Source organism: Triturus cristatus, chromosome 7, assembly GCF_964204655.1.
Source record: "Triturus cristatus chromosome 7, aTriCri1.1, whole genome shotgun sequence".
Lineage (NCBI taxonomy): Eukaryota > Metazoa > Chordata > Amphibia > Caudata > Salamandridae > Triturus > Triturus cristatus.
Window position 1 is genome coordinate 399,513,231 of NC_140590.1, and position 13,679 is coordinate 399,526,909.

At 45.1% G+C, this 13,679-nt stretch overlaps 1 protein-coding gene across 2 annotated transcripts in view; it reads left to right on the forward strand.

Annotated features, from left to right (window-relative positions):
- Window positions 1-13,679, forward strand: part of LOC146809784 (uncharacterized protein ZSWIM9-like) — a 323,831-nt gene that overhangs the window by 260,333 nt on the left and 49,819 nt on the right. For both annotated transcript variants that reach the window (XM_085616631.1, XM_085616632.1), the window contains exon 8: window positions 5,389-5,636. In XM_085616631.1, coding sequence (XP_085472757.1) covers window positions 5,389-5,636 — 248 coding nt within the window. The remainder of the gene's footprint in view (window positions 1-5,388; window positions 5,637-13,679) is intronic.

The window sequence follows — 13,679 nt, forward strand, 5'->3', positions numbered from 1 at the left end:
AGGCGGCACCCACAGACCCTGCTTACATCAAGGGCCCTGCTCCCCTAGATTCTCTAGTTGTCTCCACAGCTAGAAAGCGGGCTAACTCCCAATCCTCAGGAGATGCCCCACCGCCAGACAAAGAATCTAAACTTCTGGACGCGTCTGGTAAACGCACCGCCTCCCAAGCTGCAAACATGTGGCGCATTGCAAACACACAAGCACTGCTTGCGCGATATGATAGAGCACACTATGACGAACTAGAGGCTCTTATGCAGCACCTTCCAGAAAAATACAAGCACAAGGCTCATGACCTCATACAGGAGGGTAAACTAATCACAAACACCTCCATTAAGTGTGCCCTCGATGCAGCCGACACTGCTTCTAGGGCCATAAATACCAGTGTCCTGCTTCGCCGCCACGCCTGGCTCAGGATCTCAGGGTTCAAACCAGAAGTCCAGGCATCCATACTCAATCACCCCTTTGACCAGGAAACACTCTTTGGGCCAAAGGTAGACGAAGCGCTCGAAAAGATGAAAAAAGACACAGACACAGCAAAGTCTATGGGGGCACTCCAAACACAAGCCTCCAAACGTTCCTTTCGACGCTCGTCCTTTCGTGGCACAGGTAGAGGCTCCTCCACCGATAACGCCTCTTCCTCCTACAAGTCCCCTCCTCAAAATACCTTTTCAAAGGGCAATCAGAGAGGTGGTTACAGGGGTAACAACAATAAGGGCAGGGGCAAAACCAACAACACCCGTTCTGCCACCCCTCCCGCACAATGACTCCCCTCCGCTCCCCCCAGACCATTCCACTCCGGTCGGGGGCAGACTACAAAACTTTATCCACGTATGGGAGTCCATAACATCGGACAAATGGGTGACCCAAATTATTCGGTCAGGGTACTGTCTAGAGCTAACATCTACCCCACCCAATATCCCACCAAGGCACCGTCCAATGTCTCAAGAACATTCCACACTGCTCAAACAAGAGGTACTTTCACTCCTGCAAAAACATGCTATAGAGCAGGTCCCCGTCAACCAACGAAATCTAGGGGTCTACTCTCTATATTTCTTAATACCAAAGAGAGACGAGACCCTCAGACCCATTCTGGACCTCCGGCCTCTGAATGCCTACATACACTCAGACCATTTTCACATGGTCACTCTACAACAAGTCCTCCCACTCCTCTGCCAGGGAGACTTTCTCACAACCTTGGATCTGAAAGACGCATACTTTCACATTCCAATACACCCCTCTCACAGGAAATACCTCAGGTTCATGGTGGACGGGCAACATTACCAATTCACGGTTCTCCCCTTCGGGGTCACCACCGCACCACGGGTGTTTACCAAATGCCTAGCAGTAGTAGCAGCACACCTCAGACGTCAACATATTCACGTCTTCCCTTACCTAGACGACTGGCTGATAAAAGCCGCGTCCTACCACCAATGTGTGCAGCATACAAACAGCACCATCCAACTGCTCCACCAGCTAGGCTTCACGGTGAACTACCAAAAGTCCCACCTCATACCATCTCACACAAAGCAATACCTCGGGGCCACTATAGACACCTCCAAGGGTATTGCCTATCCAAACTCAGCCAGAATCACAAGCATTCAAGCCTTACGCAAAACATTCCTTCCTCAGCACTCTCTTCCAGCAAGAGTGTTTATGAAGCTCATAGGAATGATGGCGTCTTGCATTTTCATAGTGCCCCACGCAAGACTCCACATGCGTCCACTTCAAGAGTGCCTAGCACAACAGTGGAACCAGGCCCAGGGTCAGCTGACGGATCTGGTGTTGGTGGACGGCCGCACACATCACTCTCTGCAGTGGTGGAACACCACAAACCTTTCCAAAGGGCGACCGTTCCTGGACCCGGTTCCTCAAGTGACTCTAACAGCGGACGCATCGCTCTCCGGCTGGGGAGCGCACCTTCTACACCTCACCATGCAAGGTCTATGGACGCCACAGCAAAAATCGCTCCACATCAACCATCTGGAGCTCTTGGCGATCTTTCTAGCCCTAAAATCTTTCCAAAAACAGATTTCAGGCAAAGCAGTCCTCATTCGCACAGACAATATGACTGCAATGTATTATATCCAAAAACAGGGGGGGACACACTCTCCCCAGCTCTCCCGCTTAGCCCAGAGCATATGGAGATGGGCAATTCCTCAAAACATCTTTCTCCTGGCACAGCACGTTCCAGGCGTACAAAACACCATGGCAGATCTGCTCAGCAGACAAACGCAACAAATACACGAATGGGAACTGCATCCACAAGTTCTTCACCCATTCTTCAAACAGTGGGGGCATCCTCAGATAGACCTCTTCGCCACCCACGAAAACAAAAAATGCCCAAGCTTCGCCGCCAGATACCCACACCCATTGTCCAAGGGCAATGCGATATGGATGAACTGGTCAGGCAGATTTGCATACGCCTTTCCACCTCTCCCACTAATTCCATTAGTGGTCAGGAAGCTACAACAACACTCCCTCACACTCATTCTAGTAGCTCCGACGTGGGCCAGGCAGCCGTGGTACACCACGCTACTACAACTGTCAGTGGTACCACATCAAAAACTGCATCTATCCCCATGCCTCCTAACCCAGAACCATGGAGAAATCAGGCACCCGGACCCAGCTCAGCTCAACCTGGCGATCTGGCTCCTGAAATCCTAGAATTCGGATACCTTAACCTTCCCCCTGATTGTATGAACATCATCATGGAAGCAAGACGTCCTACCACTAGAGCATGCTATGCCGCAAAGTGGAAAAGATTTGTAATTTACTGCCGTAACAATACAATCAACCCTCTAGATGCATCCATACAGCACATCATATGCTATCTGCTCCATCTTCACAGGTGTAACCTGGCATATTCATCCATACGCCTACACCTTGCAGCGATCGCTGCTTATCTACAAAACAGGCAGCATTTATCACTCTTCAGAGTGCCCGCTATTAAAGCCTTCATGGAAGGCCTTAAACGAGTAATTCCTCCCAGGGCACCACCTTCCCCTGTATGGAATCTAAATTTAGTTCTTACACGACTAATGGGTCCGCCCTTCGAACCAATGCACAAATGTGAGCTACAGTTTCTCACCTGGAAAACAGCTTTCCTTGTAGCTATCACTTCCCTTAGAAGGGTTGGTGAAATACAAGCGTTCACCATACAGGAACCCTACATACAGATGCATCACAGCAAGGTCATACTTCGCACAAATCCGAAGTTTCTGCCCAAAGTCATTTCCCCCTTCCACCTCAATCAATCAGTGGAATTACCTGTCTTCTTCTCGCAACCCCAATCCGTTGCAGAAAGGGCCTTACACACACTTGATGTGAAAAGGGCGTTGCTATACTACATACAGAGAACGCAACCCTTCAGGAAGACTAAACAATTGTTCGTTTCCTTCTCTCCACCACATAAAGGCAACCCCATTTCAAAATCGGGGATAGCTAGGTGGATTGTAAAATGCATACAAATTTGCTATCAAAAAGCAAAGAGAACATTATCTGTTCCCCCTAAAGCCCACTCTACAAGAAAGTTAGGGGCTTCTATGGCTTTTCTAGGGAATATACCCTTAGATGACATCTGCAAAGTAGCCACATGGTCTACACCGCACACCTTCACAAAACACTACTGTGTAGATGTGCATTCCAAGCAGCAAGCTAGGGTGGGCCAGGCTGTACTAAAGACACTTTTTCAAACAGCTGCAACGGATACCGGTGGTCGCCGCTAAGGTTGGGTACTGCTATATAATCTATGCTAAGTGTACAATCTGCAGCTCATATGCCTCGAACGGAATATGCTACTTACCAGTATGCATCTGTTCTTGGCATGTAGAGCTGCAGAGTTGTACACGCCCACCCGCCTCCCCGGCTACCTGTATCCGTTCCAGTACATCTTATTTAGATACAACACATGGGTTTCTCACTGTTATTACTACGCTCCATCATTTCCCTGTTGGCGAAAAACAATCTGAGGATGGAGCCGAAGCCCATGCGCAGTACGGACAGAAGGAGGAGTCACCAAACTCGTGACTTCCAAAGACTGTCCAAGAAGAAAAACAAACTGCAAACATCCGGGCCCAACACCAGATGGCGACCTATGCTAAGTGTACAACTCTGCAGCTCTACATGCCAAGAACAGATGCATACTGGTAAGTAGCATATTCCTTTTTTATTGTTTCCGAAGCGATCATACAAACCACCTAAAAGAATCCATTTGAATTGGAAAAATGTCACTATAAAATAGGCAAACATAATATATTTGACTGTTTGCAAAAATCTGATATGGAATGCCCCAAATGATAAATTGCAATCCATAGGCATCCGATTTCTTGCCATGGTCTATAATATCCAGTATGATCTTCATATTTATCTCTGCTGTCTCAGTAATGTAATTCCACTGTTCTGGTCTTGGATTGTTATGAACTTATTTGCAGTTTTTCTTCTGCTTGGGAGCTTTTTGTGAATTCACTAGCCTTATTGTTTAATATTTTCTAATGTCACTTCTGAGACTGTCTATATTGCACCTGTTATAGTTCTAGAGGAAGACCACAATATATCTGATGAAAAATGCTGACCTCTGGGCTACATTTATCCCTAATCTGTCATATGGTTTTAACAAGAGTCCCTTAATTGCTTCAAGCTTGTCCTCCACTTTTTGTATTTGTGGCATCCAGAACTGATGCAGTACTTAACATAAGATTTCCAGAACTGCTTACAAAAGTGCGCACACGACTTTCAAAACTGCACTCTGTACTTCAAATGTAGCCTCCCAAACTGCACACAATACTCAATACCTAAGACGAGTTTTACAGATCTGACCACTATAGTCCACATGAGAAAACAAGACTACCCACCGGACATGCTGTGCTCCTAATGTATTTGTCTGAGTTTGATTCAATACTTCAAAGGAGGCCTTACAAGTGCACAATATATACCAAACTAGTCTAGTACTGGATATGTGCTATCCAGTATATATACTCTAGAACAGGGCAGAATACACCCCAAAGCCTCAGGAACTAGTCACAGTACTTCACGCGACCTCCAGAAGTAGGCACAGTACTCCAGATGTCTCGGGAACTGCCTTTAATACTCCAAGTGAGACTTCTAGAACAGGAAACAAAATCATACAAGGCTTCTAGGACTGAATTCTGTCTTCAAATTGAAGCCTCTATAACTAGATAGAGTATTCCAATAGCGGCATCCAGCTGGCCACAATGCTCTGTACATGACGCAGACAACTATCAACTATGATGCCCTGCAAAGATAGAGAAACTACTCCTTAATTGACTCAGACTTTACTCAGTATTCCAAATGGTGCTTGACTTGTGATTTTATTTTTCATCACATCTACCGGTTTCCTTTCTCTTCACTGCTTAATCCCTTTCTTTCCAGATTACCCTATTGCATGAGGATGATGATTTGCTGGGGAAGGAGTTCTTCTCCTGGGAGGAGTTCTGCAGAGTCTTCGACACTTGGTGTGAGAGTAAAAAGGCTCTCTTCTATATTCAAAATGCCACCCCCCTGGGCAAGTGTGAGTGGAGAACAACCCCTCCGCAGCCTGATGCGGTAGATGCCCTCCAGTACGGCTCTGTTCACCTCCTATGTAAAGAAAGCAAGGACTATGGAGCACAGAAAACAGGGTAAGGCATGGAGTTTGTTTGATGCTTTATTCGGGGTATGGTACTTGCAACTTGAAGGATAATTTAGGGGTATGTTTCTGATATTCTGTTACGAGTTGCTGATTGCTGTAGATTGAACTGCACTCGCTCAGGTGCGGTGAATCATTGATTGTAGGGCGATATCATAACAAAACCCAGGAGATATTCCTGTAGTTGATACCTTCACATTTTGAAACTATTTTTAATTTCTTAGCACCAGTAGATCCACAGAATGCAAACCAAAAACAGACTCAGGGTTCAAAGCTTTTGTTACAGGTAAATGGCAATTTTTTTTATCTTTCCCCAAATTAAAAATGAACACCAAAATGCTCAAATATATGAAACCACAGTTTTGGAGAACTACTCTTCTTGAGTATTAGAGTAAAGAGTGGAATAAAGGGGGACCGTTTCTACCTCCTCTTTAAAATGTGATGGGAAAAATGTATATTTAAAAGATGAATACATTCGAATGATCAGTTCTAGTTCTAATCATCAGGGTAGTATTTCCTATGATGGGGCATTTGGAGATCTCTTTGAAGTGCTAACATTTCTATGGTATCCAAGAGGTGCAACTTTTCTATAATGCTGTCACCCCTATTACAACATCTCCATACTTCCAAGTTTTGAACAACCCACAGTGCAGTCCTGGGCAGTACTAATTTCTCCATAATGGTTTGAAGTTGATGAGTTCACCATAAGCATGGTCCTGACCACCGCGGACATGCAAAGGCAACCACATCTCTGAAATTAGGAAGCCACAGAACCTCCCAGAGTGTGAATGATCTATGATGCATGATGCTTGGCCTGTCTTCTCTCTGGTACACTCCTTAGTCTGGTAGCACAACTGTACTACTCTGTACAGGGGTGTGGAATTTAATAAAATATCTACTTGTCCGTGGGGCATGTTGCTTTAAAAATCTACTTGTGCTGTAACAAATCCACTTGTCCCTTTTTTGCCATGTAATGCGGCGACAAATTATGGCAGCAATCTCATTATAAAAGAACTCTGAAATAGCCTCTCTGATTATGCCAGGGCTCCTTCCGTAGTAGGGGTTGAATACTAGCATTTACCTTAGGTTGCCATGTGTCCGCAGATCTACATACTGGGTCTGAATGAAATTGTAAGCAATAGTTCCAGGTTGGAATGCCTTTTTAAGTCTGTGCAAACCTACTAACTTGCATGTTTTAAGGGTTTTTACCAACTCTTCTCTTATCTTTTCCCATACTGAGTAAGGTTGGAATGTACTCCCGACAATGGCAGACATAAAACGTCTTCCATGTTTGGGAACAAAGTTGTTGGATAAAAAGTGAACTTTCAAACACTCAGATTTTCTCATCAGCAATTCTACACCTGCATGTTTGCTCATGCTAAAATGCAGTTCACAAATATTTTCTAGGAGTGGCCTACTTCTGTAAAGTCGTGAATTCACAAAAGCTGTATATCTGAATTAATTCAAGGACATGGTTGCTCTTTCAAGACTTTATTTAATAAATAGGCCCCAAATTTGGTCTGGCGTTAACTATGTCATTTTGTCTTTTAAATCTCTCTCTCTCTCTCTCTCTCTCTCTCTCTCTCTCTCTCTCTCTCTCTCTCTCTCTCTCTCTCTCTCTGTCTCTCTCTCTCTCTCTCTCTCTCTCTCTTTCTCTCCCTCTCCCTCACCCTCTCCCTCCCTCTCTCTCTCCCCCTCTCTCCCCCTCTCTCCCCCTCTCTCCCCCTCTCTCCCCCTCTCTCCCCCTCTCTCCCCCTCTCTCCCCCTCTCTCTCCCTCTCTCTCCCTCTCTCTCCCTCTCTCTCCCTCTCTCTCCCTCTCTCTCCCTCCCCCCTCTCCTCTCTCTTTTTCTCGCGCTCTCTTTTTCTCGTGCTCGTTTTTTCTCGCGCTCGTTTTTTCTCTCTTTCTCTCTCTCTTGTTATAATAGTGAGGGCCCGGCAGCTCCCACACCAATACGATTTTACAAAAACCATACCAGAGCAAGTCGCGCATTGACAAAACCAAAAGACTTGCCAACAATTTCAGACCTACTGCCTTTACCATAGCTTGTTTATTTTTGTTTCCCATAATCGTATTAAAACTTGTTACACTGATTTTTCCAGTGTGAATATTTGGGGGAAATACTAGCATACATCAACACATTTTAGTAAATGATGCTGCAAAGAAATGGTACCTAACATTTTACAGTAGTTTAGCAAAATGTTTTTGAATTATTTTGTGAACATTTTATTTTGAAAGCAAAGAATAGTCAATCTTGCTTTCAAGCTTCTGCAAATATTTGCATCTAATTAGAGAGCATTCTGGGAGCATTATACATAATCTCATATTGCTAAACATTGAAAACTTGTGTATACATTCTTATACTGGAACCACTGTCAGTAGTGCATTATGAGCTTACAAATTTGGTTATAACACTCACCCTAATAATAAAGGCTTTGCATTAATGAACCATGAATACAAGTTTGAACAGCATTAGCACATGGACACAAATATTACCTTAAATGCAGGCAATGGATTTCTCTGAGCCATAATGTGGTACTGTAAGCTGGCAGCCAAAAGGTTTGTGCTGCTGGGGGTTGGGCCTACTTGTCCCAAGAACAAAATATACATGAAAACTTGTTACCCATGACCCCAAACAATATGCCCCGGGCGTTAGGCTTTAGGAATTCCACATCCCTGCTGTAGTATGAATGAATGAATGAAAGAATGAATGAATATAAGTTTTGTAGAGCGCGAACTTAGCCCAGAGGCGCCAAGGCGCTGCGGAACGGGATCATAGTGGGAGATGTCTAACAAATTCAAAGCTTAAGGTTGGAAAAAGAATTCGGACAGGTAACAAGCCAGGTCTTCAAGGACTTTCGAAAAACTGAATGGGTTTCCAGAGTGTTGATAGGGGAAGGAAGGGAATTCCAAAGATTAGCACCCATCAAAGAGAAAGCCCTGCCCACCCCCACCCCCCCCCCCACCCCCCACCCCCACCCCCCCACCTGGCTTTCCTGACCTTGGGAACTATAACCTGGTTCTTACTTGCAGATCTCAAGTCCTTGCCAGGAAGATATCTTTGAAACGTTTTATTGATGCCTTCTGACCCCTTATTGTGGACGGCCTTGTGAACCAGACGTAAGGCTTTGAACACAATTCTCCTCCTCAACGGGAGCCAATGCAGGCGATGGTAGCTGAAACTGAGTGGAATTTAGGGAGAGCCATAAACAAGCCTAGCGGCGGCGTTCTGCGCCAGTTGGTGTCGATGAAGAAGTCCCTTGTTAATCCCTAGGTAAAGAGCGTTGCAGTAGTCTAACCTAAACACCACAAGGGCCACCACTGCCTGTTTGCGCGAGGAAAGGGACAGAAAACCGAAGATCTTCCTGAGAGTCCGTATCATCCCAAAGCAGGTAGAGACCGTTCTGTTTATTTGAGAGCCCAGGGAGAGCGAGGAATCCACAATAATGCCTAAATTCTTGGCAATAAGACAGGGGCTGGGGCAAGATCCAAGAGAGTCAGGCCACCAGGCCTCTGACCAGATAGCCATCTTGTCTCCAAAAATTAGGACCTCCGTTTTATCCCCATTGAGTCTCAAATAGTTCTCGACCATCCATGCAGCCACCGCCAGCATGCAGTTTTTAAAATTGACTGCTGAAACGGAGACACTCAGTGATGGAAATCAAAATCTGAGTGTCATCAGCATAGGAAAGCACTTCTAGGCCAAAAGACCTTACCACGGTAGCGAGCGGGGCTACATAGATATTAAAAAAAAAAAAAAGGGTGGGACTCAATGAGAATCCCTGGGGGACTCCACAAAACAAATGCTAAGGGGCAGAAAGAAATTGGCCCATCTTCACTCTGTGAGCGATTCAAGAGGAACGATGAAAGCAGATTGTGTGCAAAGTCCTCTATCCCAGTCTACAAGGAGAAATTGTATCGAAGGCTGCCGTCCGGTCCAGGAGGATCAGTAGGGTGGTATGACCAGCATCAACATGTTGTCGGATGTTGTTAAGGACAACGGTTAATGCCGTCTCCGTACTGTGTTCACTCCTGAAACCATGCTGGGGGCCATCGAGCAGTTGATGTTCCTCCAAGTAAGAACTGAAATGGCAATTAAGATGTTTTTCCAGGATCTTAGCTGGAACTGGCAGTAGGGAAATAGGACAAAAGTTTTTTAATTCTGTCGGATCAAGAGAGGCCTTCTTTAGTAGAGGTTTTACCACCGCCGTTTTCCATATTGTGGGAAATTGGCCAGAAGAGATAACAGTATTAAGAATAGTGGTCAAAGGAGGTGCTATGGCCTCGCTTCCTAATTTCAGAATCTTAAGAGGACAGGGTTCAAGGGGAGAGCCAGATCTAATCCCACTTAACAACAGCTCAGTATCCTCTTGAGAAATAGGGGGAAAGGAGCGCAAACGGCAATCTTTCATGGGTACTATCAGAGAATCAAATAGGGGATTAGTTTTAGCTCCCACAAAGTTTAACTTCTCCAAAAAGGAGTAAATGTCCTTAATTTTGGCATGGAAGAAATCTGCCATTTTATCAAAGAGGTCCTGGGAGACCTCGGTTTTAAAAGTAGTTGAGGGGGCTAAAAGGGAATTAATCATAGTGAAAAGATCCCTAGGGGCTCTAAAAGATTGCGTCATTATAGTATAGTAGGAGACCTTTTCCTTATTAATGGCTTCCTTATATTCCCTTAACCTAAGTTTATGCAGATCCCTTTCAGCTATAGTAGGGTCCAAGCGCCACTTTCTTTCCTGCTGTCGACGAACCTGTCTAAGCTTTCTCAACCTCTCAGAAAACCATGGGGCTGAAGGGCGCTTTCTTGCCACATAGTGCTTCTTAAGAGGGGCAAGGGAGTCCAAGGCTGTCGTTAACCAGTTGGTGAAGTCGTCATAAACGGAATTTACATCCGCATGAGGGGGGCAGCAGTAGTTGCTGAGTTTAACAAGCAGATCCTCCTTCTAATCATTCTAAGGTTTCTGTTCAGCTCCACCCTATTCTTAAAATTAGAGTCATGGTGGGATACTAACATTTCAAGGGGATAGCAAAATGGTCAGACCAAGAGAGAGGAATAGGGTCCATGAACTTTATCCTAGGATCATTAGAAAAAAATCCCATCAAGGGTATGTCCCGCTGTATGTGTAGGACTCTTCACCAACTGAGGGAAATCCCAGGAGTCCATGACTTCCAGAAAGGCCTGCGTTTCAGGACAAAGGCTTTTCTCCAAGTGAAAGTTAAAATCGCCAAGGAACGTAACCGTTGAGCTAGCTAAATAGTGCTGTATTCAGCTACTGAAACTCTGGGTAAACGGGGCTCTAGGTCCAGGAGGCCGGTAAGTAACCACGCCAATAAAACTTTCAGTTGAAAGAACCTTCAGAGAGAAATAAAGGGCCTGATAAGAATCTGAGGAAAAGGTGAGGACCTCGGTAAAACAGGAGTAAATGTCTTTATACATTACCCCTAAACCCCCGCCCAGCTTCCCTTCTCTATCAAGTCTATCAAACGAATACCCGCAAGGAATAGCCCCTACTAAATCAGGACCAGAGCAATCTCTGGCCCAGGTTTCAGTAATGAAGACCCAATCGGGTTTTCGAAGGGACACGAAGTCATTAAATTCAGTAGCATGTTTGATAAGGGATCTGGCATTGAGAAGATATCCCATAAAAGAATGTGTCAGAGGCAGGGGATTAGGATCGCAGCTATCCTCAATGGGATAGAGAGCAGTACCCAATAAAAAAGACGCCTCACAGTTGGCACATTTGAACCTCAGACCACTCCCCAAGGCCTCAGGGTTCATAAGACTACAATGCCCCCCCTCTTGAGATTGAAGCTCCAAGAGCTGATTCCTGGTATAGACCCGGGGTTTGCCAAAGTTGGAAGAAAATTGGCCAGGGTTTCTAGCGCAAGGCGCAAACTTGGCGCAGCCAGGCTTGCCTTTGGCACGCCAGCGGCGCGCCCAGCCCAGCATGGTGGTTAAATAGCTGGGACCGGGAAAAGACTAGAGCGCTGCCCGTGTCACTAGACCGGAAATGCAAAGGAGGAGCCAAAAAGACTAGTCACTTCCCTCCACAACAATCGGCAAGCCGTGGTGGACCGGGGAAGGAGCAAAAGACCCTCTAATGACCCCCAAGTAAAGGCAAAGAAAATAAAACCCCCACAAAGTAAGACAGAAAAAGTAAAACAGAAATGTAATTTGTTAGGCATTAAAAAAGATTCAAATCGCCGGAGGCAGCACAGTACGATACAAAATCCTATTTAAAATGTCCGTTAATGTGCAGTCACATTTTTTTAAAAAAGGTACATAAGCAGCGCAGCAGCGTGGCACCTCGAACTCTGGTGATCCACTATCCGCCTAGTATTGCAGCAGGTTTGCATTCCCAAGCCATTCTTTCATCCTAGGCATGTTTGGATGCCGTCCTATTCTAGCCTTTCCTAAACCTAGTCACTACATAGGTCCTGGAGCCCTGTTATGTCCTCCCCTTTGATATTCAAGATTATAATCTGGAAGATATGTAGAATTTTTGCTGCATAGACATCTTTAAGACACCACTCTTCCCCGCCATGAGAGTGTATGGTAGTTCCAATTTTATAGGTTTACCTTAGCTGTTCTGAAGAGCACTCTGAAGTTTCTATGAAGCATATTCTGTTGAGTGAGAACTAATGAGATACCCAGATAGTGTACTGCTTCCCCACATCACCTCAATCCAGTTGCATCTCTTTTACTTGGGTACCCCCATAAATGCCCAATAAGTCTGTCAAAAGCTTTTTAAGCATCCAGAGACACCCACACTACTTTCTTACCACCTCTTCCAGAAATAGTAATCGGGCATAGGTCTCTGGATGTCTGGGTTATATCATTAAAAACCTCTACCAGAGGAGCCAATAAGTCGAGGGTAAAGGCCTTGTAAAATGCTACATAAAATGCACAGGGTATCAACATCTTAACTTGAGTTTTCCAGTGGCTTCCAAGACCATCTCCTTGGCACCGGGTGTCTCTATCCTTTCCTTGTTTTCTTCCAGTATCCCAGGCAGATGTGCAGCTTGGATATATTCCATTGTAGTTTGCTGACCAGCCTTCTCAGCTGCATAAAAAATATAAGCCTTCTCATCCTTTTCCTCCTCCACCAAGAGAGTTACTCCTGTCTCAACCTGTATCTTAGTAGTAAAGTTATCAGCCTGTTGTGTGCTGGCCTTATTTGTTACCCCCTTCCCCCACCTCCGTAGAACTAGATATTCAATGTAGTTAATAGGTAAAAAGTTCAGCCAGTGCCAACATTTTCTTCTGACCCACCCTTCATGCAGTGACCTTTCACAATGTCAAAGGTGTAGCCTTGTATTTTGCTACTACTTCAACGAACAGCTTAAGCATTTTTTTGAAGAACCTGTTCAGATGTGAAATGGTCTGTTTACTCACTAAAGTGGATTTGTGCAAATGCGCTAAGGGCATCCTTACCTGACCCACCAAATCGTACTGCTACTATCAGTTATGTTGTTCCAGAGAGATTGTCATTGGACCATGATTTGAGAGGGATCATGGATTCCTGGTCTGTCTTCTCTGTTCTTGAGGAGCCTCTTGTGCAATATGTTGTGGTCAGTTCTAGCATACTTGCTGAGTATTGGCAGTATTTTACCTTGAAGTAATTAATGTATGTGCCTCCACAAACCTGATCTCCTCCAACCAAGACTCATTTGCCCACCCTCAAAGCATTGTGTGCCCAAAGGTGTTGCATCTACCTCATCAGTATGTTGAGCTCCCCCAACTACTCTGTCATGTGGCCCACTCTACCACAAAATGGAAATTCTTAATTCTTTAGGTGGGGAGTTCTGCCTTCAACCACCTTTCTGAGGAGGATGCCAGATATCGATACCTAAAGTATATGGAGTATAGGAGTCTCTCGTCTACCACTAAGAGACACATTTTGTGAACCAAGAAAACTACTTTTGTTTATGCTAATTTGTGAGAAAGATTTAGTCATTTAGACGGGGAGCTCAAAACCTGGACCTAACCTGTAACTATTGTAAGCATGTTTGGGGCATTACCAGATCATTTA